The sequence below is a fragment of the Uloborus diversus genome, chromosome 8, assembly GCF_026930045.1.
Source record: "Uloborus diversus isolate 005 chromosome 8, Udiv.v.3.1, whole genome shotgun sequence".
NCBI lineage: Eukaryota > Metazoa > Arthropoda > Arachnida > Araneae > Uloboridae > Uloborus > Uloborus diversus.
In genome coordinates, this window is record NC_072738.1 from 46,823,748 (window position 1) to 46,844,909 (window position 21,162).

At 33.9% G+C, this 21,162-nt stretch overlaps 1 protein-coding gene across 1 annotated transcript in view; it reads left to right on the forward strand.

Annotated features, from left to right (window-relative positions):
* The first annotated feature begins 13,950 nt into the window (after nucleotides 1-13,950).
* LOC129227623 (nucleoporin 88-like) overlaps nucleotides 13,951-21,162 on the forward strand; it is a 69,740-nt gene continuing 62,528 nt past the window's right edge. The window contains exons 1-2 of the mRNA XM_054862214.1: nucleotides 13,951-14,217; nucleotides 20,373-20,542. Coding sequence (XP_054718189.1) covers nucleotides 14,014-14,217; nucleotides 20,373-20,542 — 374 coding nt within the window. The 5' untranslated portion in view covers nucleotides 13,951-14,013. The remainder of the gene's footprint in view (nucleotides 14,218-20,372; nucleotides 20,543-21,162) is intronic.

Sequence of the window (21,162 nt, forward strand, 5' to 3'; positions counted from 1 at the left end):
ATAGCCCCCTAGTTTAGCATAATTCACATAACCAGCTGCGTAAAAGAGAGGTAGCTAGGTGTTTGCAAATGAGAACCCCCACCGACTAAGAGGGTGTAGAATTGCACCCCGTCTCACTATTGTCAATTCCGGTTTGTCTCACCCTTACGGTGATGGCAAAAGATTGTAGAAAAGTTGAAGTAAGTTAATCAAGAAGAAGTAGGGAAACTTTGGTCAATTTGGACTTTTTTTCTGCTGCACAGGAATTTTGTTTTCCAGCGCTCTAAACAGTTTAATAACTCCAGTCACAAATAATTTGGTTACTGAGCTCGCTTAGATCTTTTAGAATTATCATTCTGACATTACCATATCATTGTGAGGCATTTTGTACTTCGGAAAAGTCTAACTCAGGGAAAGTTTTCCGTGAACTTCACTGCAATAGTTGATATTAGAATGTAAATTCAGCCCCCCCCCTCAAAGCGATGGCGCACCCCTTAAGTGTGACAGAGTACCCATCCAGAATAAAAGTCCTCAATAAAGAAAGAAATACCCCTTGAAATAACTGCCTTAAAAATTCCAATGACGCAAAGCTGCTCCATGGACACCCCCCATTTCCCCCGCCTGTGCACCCCTGTTAATTAGATTTTTTTTATGTGAGAGTTTATTGTTTAAATATTATAGAGTGGTTTCTGCGAGGTTTCAGAATTTCATTTAAGTAATAGAAATTATTTTTATTTAAATAGAGGATTATTTCGTCCCCCCCTTCCCCCCCAAAACCCGACGCGCAAAGAGCTGGGACTTTTTACCCATTCTTGCTGGAAGGGTAAGAAGTAATTTGCAACAGGTTTCACCTTTTTTTTTTTTTGGATGTTTGGGTTTGGACATTTTTTGGCCTAATTTTACTCTACTATAAGAGTAGAGTTGTGGCAATCCTTTTGCTGCTCACAAACCAAACCATGTGACTAGTGGGTATCCTAGCAACGGCGAATGTTGATCGTAGCAGACGACGTCTTCCATATCTAAAGAAATCATGTTTGCCAAGAGCTAAGTTTATTTTCTTGTTCATTTAGTCTTAATGTTGTCGACAATTTTTTTCCGCCAATTTGAAAGATCCCTTTTTTAAAATGAAAACTATCTTGATTTTTAGTTTTCTCTTTTATGTACACATGCTATCTTTAAATAATTCGTATTTCCATGTTGAAATTTTAAAATTTTCGGGATTGTAAAATTTTATCCCTCTTAATTTATGGTTATATTCGTTTAATAATGCTTTGACGTTATTTAAGCAGTATGAAATACTAAACTGGTTTTAAGAAGACAACTTATTTCTATCATATTGAGTTCTGAATTTAAAATGGGAAAATAATTCAGTGTTTAGTTTACTACAGTGACGGATTTCTAAATTGGCTACTAACTTATATAGCTTACGGCGGACTCGGCGGACAACTTCCGCAGACAGCAACTTTTTGAAATGCTAAAATCCTTCGTGGTTCATTAGAAACGTAGTATCCCTTAATTTCTTTCACTATTGCAAGAAATGTATTCAGCATAATATACAAGGCAACTTGTTTCTACTTGTTTGCAGCGAATACTTTTAGTTAACACATAACATTACACTTAAAATGATCAGTTCCAAATGAAATAAAAATTACTGAAAACTGTTATCTAAAGCTAATTACTAATGTCAAAATAATTCATAACTAAAAGAAAAACAGTTCAATATTTGCACCGGGGAGAGAAAAAAGGAACTAATGAAACTCGATTCCGTCTTAAAATAAATGTCGAGTGCCAAACTATAGATAATGCTGCCATCTAGCAACTATGCTGCCAAAGTTTTCGTTAAACCCCCACACCAGTCACATGAACCAATTTTCTTCATCAGCAAGAATGAGAAAGCTCGGTCTACTCTTATTATTATTAGTCTATGGGAAGCTGGTAACAACGTGACTGATAAAGCTGCAGTTAAAATTAAGACCATGATCGGCTCCGGTTAGAGCCGCTATATAGATAAGGCCGACGCATCAGCTTAAGTTTAGCCATTTTGGATCTGACTTTTCATTGTTGAGAAGCTAGGTAGCAAAGTTTCGTGTTTCGCCAAATTTGTCGTAAATATTATTTTATTTAATAAACAATTCACGTGTGCAGCTAATAATAGCTCGCAGTGAATAGTCACCAAACGCGATAACTCGCCAGAAAAGACAGCCACTCAAACACGCGCTCCGATCCAAAATGGCTGTGGGGTCTTAGCTCCGGTAGAAGGAATAGAAAGCGTAAACTTCCCAAGAAACGAGTCAGTTTTCGCAAAACAAAGAGAGTGAAAGCACATCCCGGTATTTTCTCTTAAAAAATGTCTACTCTCATTCATCGCAGAAGAACTGGACTTATTCACACTGCCTCCTACACAAGCTGCTATTGAAAAAGGTCAGTTTGTCGAATAACACCCCATTGCTAGCATTCGAGACGGATCACCTCGAGCACTTTGGGCGCCGGGAACATTGGGCGAATAGCACTTTGGGCGCCAAGAACTTTGAGCGCCGTGGACACTGAGCGCGGAGCACTTTGGGCGCCGGGAACTTTGCCGCCGAGAACATTGGATGCTGAGTACTTTGGGCGCCGGGAACATTGTCCGCCGAGCATTTTGGGCGGCGGGAACATTGTCCGCCGAGCATTTTGTGCGCCGGGCATGTTGGGTGCCTGAAACATTGGGCCCAATGCGCTCTGATTTCAAAATGCTTGGCACCCAAACTGCCCGGCGCCCAATGTTCCCGGCGTCCAAACTGCCCGGTGCCCAATGTTCCCGGCGTCCAAAATGCTCGGCGCTAAATGTTCCCGGCGCCCAATCTTCCTAGTCCGATTCCGTGGCCCTAAAGTTAGCTTTCTCAATGTTAAAGAAGACTATAATGATCATTCAGCAATTTCGGCTTCTGAGGTTGCTCCCAGCTGTGCATTCAGAAGAAACTTTATACGGAGAGTATGATTATGCCCTTAAATATAAAACTCCATTCATTGAAAAATTAGCTCGAAAAGCTCTTGTCAATACTTGAACTTTTTTAGAAAACATTACGACAAAAGTAAGATAAGCAGGAGGGGACAATAATCCCCCCTGGCTTTATGAAAAGAATTTAGTAGAGAGATTTTGTAGTTGCTTTTCGATTTCCCCCACCCCATGAAACAACGGACCTGGCCAGATAACCAAAATTTTCATTTTTTAGTGAAAATCCATGACAATCAGGGGTGCCTCTCCTCAAGTTCAATGGCGCAAATCCCCCCTCCTTTCACACAAAAAAAAAATCTCGACCCTCTTTCCTTTTTTCGCTTTCTCTTTGCTTCTTCTTCTTGCTTATCTCTCTGTTCTGAATCAGATCAGATCCATGAGGTTGTTCGCCTTAATCAACTTCAAGACACACAAAAAATCAGGATGTTGTGCAGTGGCCTCTTCAGTATGACATTTGGTGCAAATTGGGAAAGTCCAATTTCTTTTTTTATTCTATTTGTTTGTTTTTTTTTAAAATTTTGATTTACTTATTTATTTATTTTTAATTATTTTTATTATTACTTTTTTAGAAATTCTGTGCTCCGCCAATGACATACCACATACACACATAAATAAATGAAATAAATATAAGTTGAATAAAATAAATAATATAAATTAAAAAAACAAAGCAATAAATAAATTTAAATAAATAAATAAAAAACAATTTAAAAAAAATCCCCCCTCCCAAAAAAATTGGATGGCACAACTTGAGTCATAATCCCCCCCCCCCCCATGATGCCAATTACAATTAATGTGACTAAAAAACACAGTTGAAATTATCTATAAGCGATTTAACTCCCAAAGAAAATTTACCCTTTAAAAAATGTCAGACGGGGTTGGGTCTGATAAAACTTTCCTTTAAGACGCTATTTAAAACTTATTTTAACCATTATTTTTTCATTGAAGTACTTTCAAAGTTAACAGTACTGAAATATATTTCTGGGCCAGCTTCGGGAATCTGTCGAAAATTACAGGCTCCTCGAATTGCGCGGCGTGCAGCGTGCATCCTCGTAGGCTACGGTCTTGGACTCGAATCCCCGGTTATTAAGCCTCTGACAGATGGCGCTATTAACGAGCAGTAAGGCTGAATAGTTCCGAGGCTGGTGAGCTATTGCGCCGGCTCGGTAGCCACACATCATTCAGCGATTGTTTACATGTAATGTAACGTTCGGTTAGAGACCGAAAGATTCTGAAAGCGTCAGGGTGAAATAGTGCAATATCTTCGCTTTTCTACTTGATTTTCTTATCGTTCATGCTGCCATCTATCGAACAGATGTATGAGTATCAATCAATATTAATTACAAAATAAGATTGCAAAGCCCTATTAATGGAGGGCTATATATTAAGGGAGGGCCCTAATCCTTCTTTCTTTTTTTTTTAGTATTCATTTATTCTTTATAATTAGCAAAAATAAAAATATTCGAATAATTAAAGAGGCTTATACTTTTGTTTACGGTGGAAAAAAATGAAAAAATACTTTTCAATTAACGTGCATGATTATTTACATTAGATAGTGCAATCTTTTAAAAGAAAGAGAAGAAGACTGTATTTTTTTTTGGTTACTCTTGGTATAAATGGGTGAATAAATAAATTTTCAAATTCAGTAATATTTTAGCATGATAAAAGTCAAATCGCCTGCAATTGTTAGTAATAGTAAAATTATTCAAAGAGACAAGAATAAGGTTGCATTATTAAAGGTTTTTTCATTTGTGTTATTCTGAATAAGTATATTGCGCATTCACATGAAATAGACTTAACATATGTAATAGCTACGATTCATGAAAAGAGTAATTTGAAATTGGACGACAAACATTGAACGTTCTTGGGAATTGGTATTTGTTACATTTGGAGGAATGTAACCTCAACTGATGAAAGTACTCAATAAACTTCAGTAAAAAGTATTTTAGAAAAACTATTCAAATTTAATGATGAACAGACAAAAGCACTCAAATATTTTATTCTGCTAGACTCTCATTTGTGAAACACATTTTCTATGTTAAAATTCTATATGCAAATAGTTTGTGATAATGATAAAGGTTAGAAATGACTACTTAACATCAGGGATTGTGATTTTTTAATTTTTTTAATCAAAAAATTCGGATTTTTTATTCGGATTTTTTTTTTTTTTTAGTCTTGAAACATTTGTAGACATCATTATCATTATTGATCTTTTAGTGCAAATCCAGAGGCATAGTTCATAGTAAATTTTTATCATAAAATGTTTGTACATTGTGCATTGCAATCTAGAATTGTTTCCAAGTCCCTTCTCCCCCCCTTTTTCACGCAGCTTTCAAACAAAATTTTTTCCTTTTATAAAAAGAAAAGTGTTACACATGATGATAGAAGTTTTACAATGACAATTAGAAATCCTTGCGTACTAATTTCGTTACTGCTAGGTTTCAACTCTAGCTGGTCTGCCCCCCCCCCCCTTTCTCCAGTTACTACGACCAATCATTCAACTATACTTCTAGGAAACATTGGTGCTACTATATTTCCTAGAATTATAACTTTTATACTTTTTTCAAGATAAATTCTTAAAATTTGACAATTTTCTATGTTTATCAGCTCAGAGTCGACTAAAGTTCTGAAATAAATTCAATTGGGGTAAATAAGGCAATTGTTAGTTAATTAATAAATTAATACTTAAAATGATTGAATATAAGTAAACGAATTGAACTATGTCACTTTGCCCAGCATGCACTTGACTAATTTAAGAAAACGTTAAAAAAAATTTTGAATTTTGCTATCTTGAATGCAAATTATGTTTTTCGCAATAACGTGTTTTTTGCGTGTGTGCAGGCATGTGCTGTGTGTGTGTGTGGATATGTGTGTGTGTTTGTGTCTGTGTGCAGACGTGTGTGTGGGTATGTGCGTGAGTGTGTGTAGGTGTGTGCTTGTGTCTGTGCGCAGGCGTGTGCGTGTGTGTAGGCGTGTTTTTGTGTCTGTGTGTAAGCATGCGTGTGTGTATGTGTGTAGGTGTGTATGTACGCGTGTGTGTGTAGGATATGGACGCAACCTGGAGACGGTTTTCGCTAAAGGAGCAGCATCGTGAGGACGATGGACGGTGGTGCTGGCAGAGGCAGGCGGGGAAGAAATAAAATTATAGCACGCCAAAAAAAGTCAAGTGGAGAACAATAAGCAATCGTGATTGCTCAAAAAAAAAGTTCTTGACTGACAACAAGATATTAAAATATGAGCACCATTTTTTTAATACTAATTGTTATCATTTTTTAATACTCAATGTGTTTATAATTTGGAACCGTACACGCTTTTGATTTTGTTAATACTTAGTGTTAACTGCTTGACAATCTTACTTAATGTTAAGCAGTGTTCGTTGATTTAAATCAGCTTGATTTAAGTCATAATTAAAATCATGATTTTAATTAAGTAGTTTAGAAAAAAAACCGTTGATTTGAATCAAGAAATTGTTTTAACAAAATCATTGATTAAAATCAGTTGATTTAATTTTTATTAATTGAATTTGAATTTTTAGAATGTATTGCTCTAAATTTAACTGCACTGCATTATACTATCTTAACTTCAACTGGCTAAACTACATAGATTATTCTTGCAATATTTTTATTCCAAAATTACAATTCGGGAAAAAGTATATGTAAAAAATTGCATTTTTGCTTATACACCATGACTTTAAGTAAAGTAATTAAGTAAACTTATTAAGTAAAGTAATTGTTTAACAATTTATTTTACACTAAAAATGTACATGATGATGGAAACCTTATCATTAAGCCAGGGGTGCCCACCAAAGGAGGGGAAGGGGTCATGCAGCAGACTGATCCATTGAAATTTTTAGGTGGGTTGTTTTTAGGAGTATTTTTCTCAATTTTGGGGAGCTCTTGATAAGGGGAGAGGGACACTTCGTTACATTTAGGGGGGTGTGCTCTTTCCCTTTAGGATGTGGGGCACCCCTGATTAAGCAAAGCGTTAAACAAAATCGCATCCTATCTAAACGTTATAACGTATTTATGAATCTTAAGAATTTATTGAATATTTAGAGAACTAATCCTAATTTTAAGAGTAAGTTGAAAGGTTTATTAGTTCAGACTGCTTCATAATCAAGTTTTAACAATTGCCTTATTCACTCCAATTGAATCTATTTCAGAACATTTGCCGACTCTAAGCTGATAAACATAGAAAACTGCCGAATTTTAATATTATTTCTTCTAAAAAGTATGAAACATATAATAATAGGAAATAGTGGTACTACTGTTTCCCAGAAGTATAGTTGAAGGATTGGTGGTAGTAGCTGGGGGAAGGGGGGGGGCAGAGCACCTAGAGTTGAAACCTAGTGGTTGATAGTCAAAATTTGTTATGAAGGATTTCTAATTGTCATTGTAAAATTTCTATCATCATGTGTGACAGTTTTCAGTTTAAAAAAAGAGAAAATTATACTTGAGAACTGCTTGAAAAAAGGGGGAGAAGAGACTGGGGGAAAAATTGTAGATTACTATGCACAATGTACATGTACAGACATTTTATGATAAAAACTTATTATGGACTATGCCTCTAGACTTGCACCAAAAGATCAAAATAAAAATTCTATGAATCTTTTTTTAAATTTTAAACTCTAAATTTATTTTGAATCTTACATTATTTGTGTTAAAACTGGTCTACTTATAACCTAATATTCAAACATAGCTACTGCCATGAAATGAAAATACCTAACAAGTTGCTGTTTCACCTATTGTGTGGGAAATATATTATGTTTTTAAATGTAACGTAGGATCGGTTGGGGTAAGTGGGACCTCTTTTGAGAATAGTTCGTTTTTGAAACCTTATGCATCAGTTTTGAAGCAAAAAATTTTAAACTTATTGTCTTATTTTATGTTATATATTATTAATAATCAAAAGTTCTTCATTATTTTCTAAAATAATGTTTTAAATATTCTTAACGATTATATTTTTTAAAAAATCGGATGGGGCTTCCACTTACCCCATAGTAAGAGCAGGGCCGGCTCTAGTAGTTCTGCCGCCCTAGGCGATATTGACTAGTGCCGCACCCCAATCACCCCCATTGAATAATAATAATCATAATATAAAATAATAATATGGGTTTTGCATATTCAAACTGTGGTACACACTTTAAGTTGTCTTTTTCATTAATAAAGTAGTGCATCTTATATCACTGAAACGGATGTTAATATTTTCAAAAGACTTTTAAGCCACGCAATTTGCCGCTTCTAAAACTAAATTGAATTTTTAGTTACATTCCAAAATATGCTTTGCATGTCCAAGCACTGATCAGGGGCGGATCCAGAAATTTTTGTAAGGGGGCTCAGGTTTTAATAGTCAGCGTTACTTCCTACTTAAAATGGTATCAGTTAGGCAGGGGTGCCTCTCCCCCCAAATGAGATCGAAACCCTGTCAATCTTTTCCCGCTACATTTTTTAATGCCGCAGCTTGCGCCATAGAAAATATTCCCTTAAATTTTCATCAAAACTCATATTTCTTTAGGTAGACAGGCTAGTCACGTTACCCTCTGCTCTGAATACATGAGATTACAGCTATTAAATAGTTGAAAAAATCTCAGACCACGCACACACGACATGAGGTTTGAGTTGGAAGAGTGCTTTGAAAAAACTTTAAGTTCATTTGAAATGATTCTTCTTTTGAAAATTAGCAAAAAATTAAAAATAGCAATGGCCCAGTAAACGAACCCAGTCAATTCTTTGAATTATTACGCGCTAAGAATAAGAAATACCAAACAGAACCAAGCAAAAAAAAAAAAAAAAAAAAAAAAAAAAAAAAAAAAAAAAAATTGAAAATTAACTTGAATTCTGAAATTTTGAATTCAAATTGTTTTTCGCAATCACAAGTTGCGACAAGACCCTGCTCATTGGGGGCAATTGTTTCTAGAAACGGCTCCTGTCCCCCCAAACCTGCCCCTCCTCCTGGGCTGCTACGTATATGTATAGTTGTGTGTGTGTTTAGGCGCGCGTGTGTGCATGTGTAGTCTTGTGTGCAGGTCCGTGTTCAGAATTTCATAAAGGGAGGGGTTCTGGTTTCAATGTTTTATCGTTCTTACCTGCACTATCAGAAAAATACAACAGTGGGTCAAATAATTCATTTCTGTTTAATGGCTACAATGAGGGGCATAGCGGTGTGTGGGGGAAGGGGGGAGGTTCAAATTCGCAGAAGATGTGTTTTTAAGTGATATATTACCAATTCTATTATTGTATATTTTATATACAGTAAAGCCTAGTTTTTATTCGGCTCATGTTTATCCGGATCAAATTTGTACAGTTAAATTGTACAGTAAATATATATTTACTTAAATAATAATTTAAAACTGTGAGTGTAAAACAGTGGTGCAACTAGAAAATAAGTTTTAAGGGAGACATGTTGATAAAAAATCTAACCTGATAAGAGGAGTCGGGGGTTCTCCCCCGGAAAATTTTGAAGTTTTTAATATTGAAAACGGAATTTTAGACGGTTGGCTCCGCGGAAATTTGTAGAAATTAAGGCGTAAAACGTGATTATAGGCCATATTTATTGACGTTAGGGTAAGGAATAGGGCTCAGGGACTCTCCTTGATCTTTTTTTTTTCTTGAAAAATTGATAGAAATTTATTTCTCCTTTCCTTTTCAAATTTTCTAAATTGAAGTTCCAAAAACGCATTTGCAGACAAACTTTGAAGATTTTTACGGGGAGGGGATTTTAAATCTGTCCCCTGAATTTTTCTAGAAAATCCTAAGAAACTTAAGCAGTATCCTAATATATTAGAAACGGGGGAGGTTCAGAGGTTATTCCACTTACATTTTTAGTAAGTTTTGTTCTAAAAACCTAATTTTTGATGATATTAAAAAAAGGCGATTCGAGGACCCTTGCTCGAATTTTTTCTGAAACTGGAGTTTTAAAAACGCAGTTGTACGACCATATTTGGAAACATTAGGGCGCTTTCCACACTGAAACAAAGCCAAACCCGAGTTAAGGTGATTTTTTACAATTTTAAGCGATGTTGTTAGATATTCGGGGGCTTTTTCTGGAAATTTTGCAAAACTGAAAATCTGGAAACAAAATTTGAAATGCTCCATAATGCTATTGGCATGGGGCGGGGGGGGGGGGGGGGGGGGTTCGGAGGAGCAGCACTTTGAAGAAGACTTTCTTATTTTCAGACGAACTAGAAAAAAGGAAAAAAATTGCTGGGAAACTTCAAAGATAATGTTTTGTTTTTTTAAATACTATAAACAGACTTTTCAACATTAAAGTTAGTTTTAAATCAAATTTACACTTTTCTTTGGTTTTTTATTATGTTTCTCCAATGGAAGGGGTTTAACCCCTAAAACCCTCCCCTTGGACACGGCTCTGCTTGTGTGTGTGCGTAGAACTGTGTGTATGTACGTAATCATGTGTGTATGCACATAGGCGTTTGTGTATGTGTGTAAAGGCTTGTGTATGAGTGTGTGTGTGTGTATGAGCGTGCGTGTGTGCAGGATATGGACGCTACCGACCAGGAGAAACGGATTCCAGGAGGCAGTGCTCGGAGTCGCACCTGCAGAGGACGGTGGGCGGTGGTCCTGCAGAGGCCCCTGGTCCAAGCTGAAAAAGGAACCGGACATCAAAGACGGCCAAATGAGAACAATAAGCAATCGTGATTGCGCAAAAAAAAAAAAAAAAAAAAAAAAAAAAATCACATTGATTCCAAGTACTATATTTTCGGATCTAAAAATTTGAAGTTCAATAATAATCATAATATAAATCTTGTCACAGGGGGGGGGGGTCAACTGACCCTTTGACCCTCCCCTGAATCCGCCCTTGGCACTGATACACACTCTAAATTATTTGTACTTTTAAGCTTTGAAGCAGTGAATCTTATGGCGCTGAAACAGATTCTCATACTTCGAAATTTGCCGCCCCTAAAATCTGCCACCCTAGGTGGCCGCCTAGGTTGCCTACCCCAGGAGTCGGGCGTGAGTAAGGGGTAAGTGGGTCATCCCCTTTAATTTAAATTTAAATGAAGCATATCTAAAAAAGCGGTAATGCGGTACATTTTTAGTGTGAATTATTTTTTTGTAAATGCATCCGTTTATAAGATAGTTGCTGTCTTTTAAATCTGTATCGTGGAAAATTTTAAAACGAAAAACAAAGCAATTTCATTAGTGAAATTTATTGAAAGTCTATAGGGACATATATTTTACTTTTACATATAAATGTGTGTTTAATGAACGTAATACAGTTGATTAAGATCAATTTGAGTAAATTTGCCAAAATTATAAGTAAAAAAAAAAAAAATTGGAAACACTAAATGACTGCGTCTTTGTAAAAAAGAACCATTATCGTTTCATCCTCAGGGATTATCCCAATATTATCTGCACAATGCCAATAAAAAGTTTCACTATTCCTATTCGTTATTGAAAATTCAACACTATTTTTCAATTTGATCATCAACTTCCAATATTAGACCTACTTAAATCGAACGTTTCACAAATATAATCACCAGCTTTAGCAGTTTTTAGCTCAACTATCAATTCCTAAACCAAGTCGTCATAGTTGTCTTGTATTTTGCCAATACAAATACTTAATCAGAGTTGCTCTTTATTTTTAAATCCCCATTATTATAGGGGGACCCAATTACCCCATAGTGAGGGGGTAGGTATAATACCCACTTACTTTGTAGATGGGTATAACACCCACTTACCATGTATAGCAAAAATGTACGGGGTAAGTGGGGCCCCTGCTCTTAAATACTTATTAATAATATTTTATTCAAAAATTCATGTTTCTGTATGAACTTTAAGTTATATTTTAGGTGAAAAATTAATTATCATAAAAAATAATAAAAACTAACCTGGGAACACTTTTTTGAAAAATGTTGCTTAAACTCGCAAAAAAAAAAAAAAAAAAATCAGATTTTTTTTTTTTTGACTAAGTGCTTTTGACTAGAAAAATTTCACGAATCCCAAATATGTGCTAAACCAATTACTGTGATGAAATTTAACATGATCTGGGCAAAAGAGTTTGAAAGAGTTGAAGAGAGTTGTTTATCCCTATTTCAGTTTTAGGGGGGTGACCCACTTACCGCAGTGACCCCACGTCCCCCAACCAACCCTTAATCTACAAATGTTTCAAGATTTAAAAAAAATCTGAATGAAAAAATCCGAGTTTTTTGATTTAAAAAGAAAATTAAAAAATCAGAAACCCTGATTTTAAGTAGTCATTTCTAATAACCTTTATCCTTATTACAATAAAACTATTTTCATATAGAATTTTAACATAGAAAATGTGTTTTACATATGAGCATCTTGCAGACTAAAATATTTGAGGGCTTTTTTTTTTGAGCAATCACGATTGCTTATTGTTCTCATTTGACTGTTTTGATGTCCTTTCATTTTATTTTCTCACCGCCACCCTCTGCACCATCATCGTCGACGGGCTCCTCACGATGCTGCTCCTAAAGCGAAAGCCGTCTCCAGGTTGCATCCATGTCCTACACACACGCGCATACATACACAACTACACACACACGCACACATACACACACACAAACGCATGCACACACATACACCTACACACATATACATACAGACACCTACACATACACACACACAAAAACATACACACATACATACAGACACCTACACGTACACACACACATACACACAACTACCCACACATTCATGCCTGCACACAGACACAAACACATATGCCTACACACACATACCCCCCCACACACACATTCATACACACAACTACCCACACACTTATGCCAGCACACAGACACAAATACACATGCCTACACACACATACACATACCCTCTACACACAAACGCACATACCCCCCACACACAAACACACACGCCTACATACACACACTCGTGATTGCGAAAAACATAATTTGAATTCAAAATGTCAAAATTCAAATTATTATTTTTTTTTTTTGTTTTGTTTTTGATGTAAAACTAAAAATCATATTTTAAACTGATATATTTATCATTAAATTTGTTGTAAACGAATTTGAATTTTTTTTCCAATTAAAAATTTTCGTTGCTCACTTTTAATTAACTGACATTTTTTTCAGCACCTTTTTCACTTTTTAAAGACATGATTATCGACAAACTAGTTTAATAGTTATTTTTCACCTGGCATTAACTAATAATGAATACTAAGTGTAAAAAGTAAATGAATATTAAGAAAATAATTCCATCAATACTTTTTTTCAAATTCATTTCTAAAATATTTTTTACTGAACTTTATTGAGTACTTTCATCAGTTAAGGTTTTATTAACTTTTTTGTTCAGAGGATTAATTTTACATCCTCCAAATGTAACAAATACTAATTCCCAAGAACGTCCAATGTTTGTCGTCCAATTTTAAATTACTCTTTTTATGAATCGTAGCTCTTACATATCCTAAGTCTATTTCACGCAAATGCGCAATGTATTTATTCAGAATAACCCAAATGAAAAAACGTTTAATAATGCTACTTTATTCCTGTCTCTTTGAATAATTTTATTATTACTAACAATTATAGGCAATTTGAATTTTATCATGTTTATATATTACTAAATTTGAAAATTTATTATTCACCCATTTACACCAAGTGTAACCAAAAACAATACATTCTTCTTCTCTTTTCTTTATAAGATTGCACTAAAGTAAATAATTATGTATGTAAATGAAAAAGTCTATTTTTCATTTTTTTTCTATCATAAACGCTAAATGTAACCTTTATAATTCTTCAAATATTTATATTTTGGCTAATTATGAAGAATAAATGAATACGGAAGAAAAAAGAAGACAACCATAAGGGCTTTGCAACCTTATTTTGTAATTAATATTGATTGATACTCATACATCTGTTCGATAGATGGCAGCATGAACGATAAGAAAATCAAGTAGAAAAGCGAAGATATTGCACTATTTCACCCTGACGCTTTCAGAATCTTTCGGTCTCTAACCGAACGTGTAATGTACTGATGATTTAATTTAAATTTTGGATCGGTGTTGTAATTTTGTTTTATCTTCAATTTCATTTTAATAAAATGGCTGCTAATGTTAATGAGCAAATTTTAAGTTCTGGGATTTTATCGAAATTAAAATTGAATGAAAAGAAGTACAAAAATCTTAAAGAATCTAAAAGTTTGCTTGCAATTTACGAACAACATGTGTTTGTTTGGCACGATGTTGGCTCTTGTTTATTAACTGCAGAAATGAATGCATCTGAATCCAAGAGTAGTTCTTTTATGGTAAATATTTCGTTAATATCGTTATGAATCGTTGCTTACTAAATGAATTAAACATTTTTATTGTTATTAGTCATTTACAGCATTTAAACAATTTGCTCCATAGAGATTGAAACAGAATTTTGTTCAATTATTTATCTTTTGTAAACTTCGTCCTAATTTTTAAACATTTTCCTTATTCCTTCTCTGACTTTTGTTTTGTGTTGCTCCATAAACTTGAATTCAGTCAAACCAAGCCACCATGGATTTGGATTTTTTAAAAAATGCTTTTGATTTATAAAAACGGCAGATTTCTATCTCTACCACTGAATTTTATGCATATCATTTATTTTGGGCGCTTAAGTTTTTTTAAAGGTGAATGTAAAAGTTTTTTAAAAGGCTTAATTTTGACTTGAGTGATGGATGTGATCCCTGCTGTTGTATATGTTATTCAATCATAGTCAGGGGATGAAGTGAGTGTAGGGTTCGCATCTCCTATTTGAGCCACTAGTTTTGACACATACAGTTGAACCCACTTATAAAAATTGAGAAGGTGTTCCGATATTTGCTCACAACTGAGTGCTTTTAAAACAGGGTTCGTACGCTCCTTCGAAACTCTTCCTTTTTTAGATCAAGACTACATAATCTTCCTGTATGACAGTAATTTAAAATACTTCCATCGACAACTTAACTTTGTCACAAAGGCGAAGATAAAAGGGCGATTTTAATGTAGTAATTTGATACATTTATTTTCATAAAGATGTGATTTACAAATTGGTTAGAGAAGTCATAAAAGTTGAATGTGAAAATATTATTAGTATTAGATGACGAAGACATTTTATAAGTGAAGTAAAACATGCTTAAATGATGCTTGGCTATTTTTTCAAGTTTTACAATTATTTTTTTCCCTCACCACCAGGGTTGGCAAAAACCCGGGTTTTTTTAAAAAAGCCCATGGACCCAGGGTTTTTCGGGTTTTTTTTAAATAAAACCCAAAAAAACCCAACTGAAGCTGGGTTTTTTAAAAAGAAATGTGGGTTTTTTTGTCTTTTTTTAGGGAAAATGTGGGGTACTTGTAGCATATTGTAGCGTAAGTATATGGACAAAGTGCAAAAATTGTCCTGGGGTAAAAAAGCTGGAAAACTAGTTAAAATTCAGCGTTTTCTGATGAAAAGTATAAAAGACGACAAAACCCAAGAATGGTGAAGTTTCAGATTTTTTAGTTTTCATGATTACCAACAGTTAAGGCAAAGTTACTTCTCGAGTGAGAAAATCTATTGTTCGTTTTTAATTGCTATTACTTTTTTTTTTTTTCATTTTACTTTCCTGTATTTCATTTTGTTATGCAAAACTACTGTAGAACATCAAGTAGTTTTTACTCCCTTTTTACTGAATTCCAGCTTAATCAAGATATTTCTTTCAATTTTATGTTGCCAGTTTTTCTATTTCTGTGTACAAACTAAAAAATATTAAACTTTTTCGTAAGATAATGAAAATACTGTACATCCTGTTCTGTTTTCTGCCCGACCGCTTGAAAAACCTGTTAATTTCTAAAAAATATACCTTGTGTTTATTCGAGATTTGCGACGTGTTTGTTTGCAGGAAATAATTCACATGAAAGCCTTTTAGCTAGAGTAGTTTCCTCTGTACAATCTGCAAATATTGGGAAAATCAGACGTGACAGGACTTAGTCAAAATAATTTGAGTCCATTTATTTATCAGTTAAAGAAAAAAGTTAAATATATTTATTTAAAATCTTTGAAACATTTTTTTAATGCTGTTAAGAGTTAAGAAATACTATTTCAAAAAATTTATTTTTTATGTCCAATGTTTGTGGTGAAGAAGAAATGAAAAAGAAGTTTAAATTGTGAAAGTATTTAAATTAATTTTTTTTAAACTTCTCAGAAAATTTAAAAAACCCAAAAGTGGGCTAAATAATGGGTTTTTTTTAAATGGGTTTTTTCAAAAAAACCCATTGGGTCCGACCCAATTGGGTCCAATCCGGCCAACCCTGCTCACCACACTCTCAGCAACAAAAGGCAGTTTGTGTAATTATTATTTAAGTATTTAAAAATATATTAGTAAATAGTACTATATTAAATGATTGTGTCAATAAAACTATTGTTTAGTAAATCGCAGTTTTGACACTCTATAAAGTCATCCACAAGGTTTGCCATTACTTGACGGGGAGACAAAAAGTGACATCACATAGTTATTATAACAATATGTTTATGAAAAATGACATGTGACAAAGAAAGGAGTAAGGTGAAGTGTGACGAAGGGGGAAGGGGATCAAATATGTTGAAAAAAGGTGTGACAACATTTAAGAATACCCCAAAAGTACTCCTTCAGATTCTCATTTTACTCCTTCAGAACTCCTTCATTTTATTTCTGAAATTGAGAACGAACCCTGTAAAAAATTTTATTAATCCTATTAGCTTTGTGTGTGGGATGTCTCTGTTGAGGATGGTTCAATTTGAAGTTCTTTATATCTGTCGTTATCCTCTCATGATATATATTTGTCATCTGCTTTAGCTTGAACTCAAATACAATATCCTCAGATGTATTTATATCGGCATAGGTGGCCTCTTCACTTCCTGAAATAATGGGACCTTGCCCTTTTCAGAGTTAAAAATTAATAATCGATTAAAAAATGATGTTTTATAGGGTGTTTTAATTTATTTCACAAAATTAAAATCTTAAAAATTCTAAATAAGTGAATTTTTCTCATCTTATTTCAAAAAATTGAAAAGAAAAAATATAGCGGGGGCCATTATCCCTATTTTTGATGCTATTTTATACATTTTTAGAAGTTCTTAAATCAGTTACATTAAAAACCAGTAAGTAATATAACTTAATTTTACCAAAAAAAAAAAAAAAACCCAGGGGCCATGCACCTTAACCCATACACTTCTTTTGACCCCTACTTTTTTGTTCACCTGCCGCCTATGTATCTTGGAAGAGATAATATTGACACCAACAAATATAGTAGACCCTAGTTTTGCGCGGTTTCGATTATACGTGGTTTAAGATTTGATACCTTTATTTTATTTTACACAGATGAGTTTCAGTTTTACGCGGATGCGGCAATGCAAACAGATACAATATTCCCCTCTTTAAAAATCCAAACTCCTAAAGATTGCAGATTACACTTAATAAACTGCATTTTGGCATTCTAATAATCGAGCTAGGGCCACCGGAGACATTTTATATAATTGGTTCCAAAACTCTTTCCAAAAGTTAAGTTACTAAACTCACACAGTTCAGAACTCACTGGAAGAAGAGCTTTTAGGAGTGACAAAGGAGGACAAAACCTACGATGATACTGACATCGGTGACACACAACCAAAAACGTTTACATTGAAATTTTTGAGTCATTCCTAGACAATAGAAATGATCCAGGGGTCTGTCCAAAATTTTTCACAGGGTCCGTTTTTTGTGAAAAATCAAATAATTTTGTAAAAATAGAATTAATTTTGTGAAAAATCAAAAAAATTCGCAAAAAAAAAAGAAAAAAAATTTTTTTTTTTGTTAAAACGAAATTTTAGAATTTAGAGATGGCACAAACTGCATCAATTAAACTTAAAGTTGAGTGTTTTCCTCTTCTATGACGAGAAAATCATTCTGGATTTTTCTTCTGATATTTGGCGGGGGGGGGGGGGGGGTGCATCGCTCTTTTAAGTATCAGTATTTATCTACCATTCTGCATTATGTTAAATTTTATACTAAATATATTTCTGTACAATATTTAAAATAATTGTAACAAAAATATAAATAAATAAAACAAAATTCAGAATAGGGTTCAGCATTCAACATTTTGACCCAAGACACTCTTAAAAAGCACAGAATTTCGTTTAAAACTTATAAATTCCGTGATTTTAACAAAAATAAAAAGATATTTCAATTGTTTACCTCTTAACAAAGCGTAATAATCATCAAAAATTAAAAAAATCGGATTCCCATAGCGGATGCAAAGAGATCGCAATTCTCAAAGTGAAGGCATCAAAAGTATAAAAACGGCTTGTAAAAGAAATATTTTTGTTAAAATTATTTTAAAATTGCATTTTAGAGTCCTATGATAACATATCATTAATATCTGTGGACACAGTTGACCCAAAAAAACAAAAAAATAATAATAATAAAATAAAATAAACCATCTATTCAGCATTTTAATTTTTGACTCATAACAAAAAATTTAATTTTGCTTTAAAAACTTGAAATGAGAGTTCTAACAGAAATAAAGAGACTTTTCATTTATTTGAATCCTAATAAAGTGAAGTTAGCTTGAAAAAGGAACAAAATATGATTCTCATATCGGATGTTAGACATCTAAAGAAAAAAAAACGGTAATTAAAAGTTTATTTAAAGTTAATCATCCTTGTTAGCATCGAAAAATCAAAACCCATATAATTTTCTCCCAAAATAACAATTAAACATCGCAAAAACGCAAATATTGACAAGCCAACAAAATGATGAGAATATTTTCCAATCAAGTCATTATAAAGGTTCAACGCCAGACGCTAAGTGGTGATAGTTTTCAAGTTGGTAACCCTATCTGAAGCGATCATATTTTTTCCTCACCCTTACTATCCCTTTGCAGTTCTAAGTTCATTTCGCAGATATATATTATTATTGTTTATTAAATCATGAGCAGAGAAAAAGTGCTTACCAATGCCTTTTCAGAAAAGTTTACAACAACACCGCTGCTAATTAGCTGTGATAAAACAAACAACCATTATATTTATTTGGCAGTAGCAATTATTTATCGCTTGCAGGAGCAGGAGCATCGGCTTGCAGGAGCAGGAGCGGCTTGCAGGAGCAGGAGCATCGCAAGAGTGCCATTTTTTTTTTTTTTTCAAAATTAGCCGATTTTGTATAAGCTGATCCCTCTAATTTGACTTAAAAAAAGGTTCCAAAATTTATCGGTTTATACACAGAAATATGCGTTATTTTGCTTTCAGATTTGCTCTTTCAATAAACAATTTGTGACAGATCCGATCTTGTTTATCAGAATTTTGTGAAGGGTCCGTTTTGTTTGATCGGGATTTTGTGAAAGGTCCGTTTTGTTTGATCGGGATTTTGTGAAAGGTCCGTTTTGGTTGGTTGTGAAGGGTCCGTTAACGGACCCAAATATCCTCTGGCCAGACCCCTGTGATCTTTCTGATTTGTTAGTGAAACAAGATTCTATCATGTAAATGACGCAAGTGATCATGGATGCGTTAATCCTCTGCAAAGAATTACGGAGAAAAATTCTTAATGACTGCTAAAAGACTATCATTATCAGCTCCTCCTTATAAATAAAACACGGAATTAATTTATGTTTTCTTTATGAATGTTTTGCATAAAAATCAATATAAGTACACATTAAAATTATTATACAATTAGTGATCACTAGAATGAAGTAGTTTTTTATCTACAGAACCTTACCGCTATATTTTAACACTACTACTAAGTCTCAATTTACTTGGTTTTGATTTACATGGCATTTCCAAGGAATGTAATGCCCGCGTAAAACGAGGGTCTACCGTATATAATTTTCAAATGTTTCTCTATTCCACAAATTAAAAAAAAGGAGAGTTAAGTATTCTTTTCAGAATTTATGACTCATCACAAACTTCAGTTAACATAGGAATATTTAAGAAATTTTTCCAAGAAAGTGTAAGGTGAACTATTAACAGATGAGGCACCAAAACCAGGTGTCCTGGCTATCGTTGTTACAGTGGTTGTTGCCGAGAGCTGCTGCGGAGTGAGAGGCATGTGAGCATCCTCAGTTGGGAGCGTGAGACTGAGTGCCAGCGTTTTGGCTGACGAGGGAGCATTGCTTGAGGAATTAAGTGCCTATGGCATACTCATATTCCTGCGTGACATGCAGTCATCTGTTGCATCGCCAGGTCACCAATATGTGGTGTACGGATGCGGAGGAGCGATACTTGTCCGTGTCGGGATTTTAGCCCATGGATGTTCGTGTCACTAACCCGATGCTTTAACAGCTAAGCCACGAGGACCTTAAGGCTCTGGGGCAGAGTTAGGTTATCTGCTCTCTGACGTACACCCCAGAAGTTTTTTTGGCTAAACCCTTTTATGATTCCAGCAAGTAATTTCTGGCAGCACTACAAGTGAATATAGTTGACCATTTTTTTTTTATTTGTTTTGCTTTCTAATGTTATCTTCTGTTCTAGACACTCACATTATCCAATCCTCCAGTGTTTGAAGTTGAGTCGATTTTATTTAATCAAACTGGCAGCTTGCTTTCACTAACTGGGAAGAATGGTGTGATGGTGTTCCAAGTTCCTTGGAGGTATGGGAAATTTGGAGCAACGGGTGATAAAAATGAAGCTATAGTAGGAAGGTAAAATACTTATATTTTTATGTCTTTCAAGTATTCTTGTTAAATACTTCTAAATATTGAAAATGAAATAATAAAAAAGAAAGAAAGGAAACTTGGAACTTGTTAAATAAAATACTTATCTTTTCACACCGGAAAAATAAATAACAAAAGGCTTTGTGATTACTGCTTAATCAAAATGTTGTAAGCTCAAAGCTTTATCTGAATCTAAAGAGTGATTTATTGTAGCCTCAGAACATAATGTATGTTACGCAGACAGTAGGTACAACCTCAAAAAACATACTTAAAAATTTGCATTTTGTCAAGGTTTTTTTTCCATAATTTACTTTTTGTCAATTAACATTTTTTATTAGTCTTTAGATGATTTCTTGAAGTTCAATACCCCTGTACATCATCCTTTTCTTTATCGAATACTAGAAAAAGTTGTTCAAAATTGAAACAATTAATGATTTTTGACATGCTGAAAAAAATAAGGTGAAGAGAAATTGTTGCCTTTTATAATTATCAGGGTTTGAAAATGTCATGGTATTTACGAAAATATCCGATATTTTGATAAATATCAGATCTGTCACTGATATCATGAATTTCTTTTTCAATTAGTTAAGTTGAAAAGAAAGTATTAC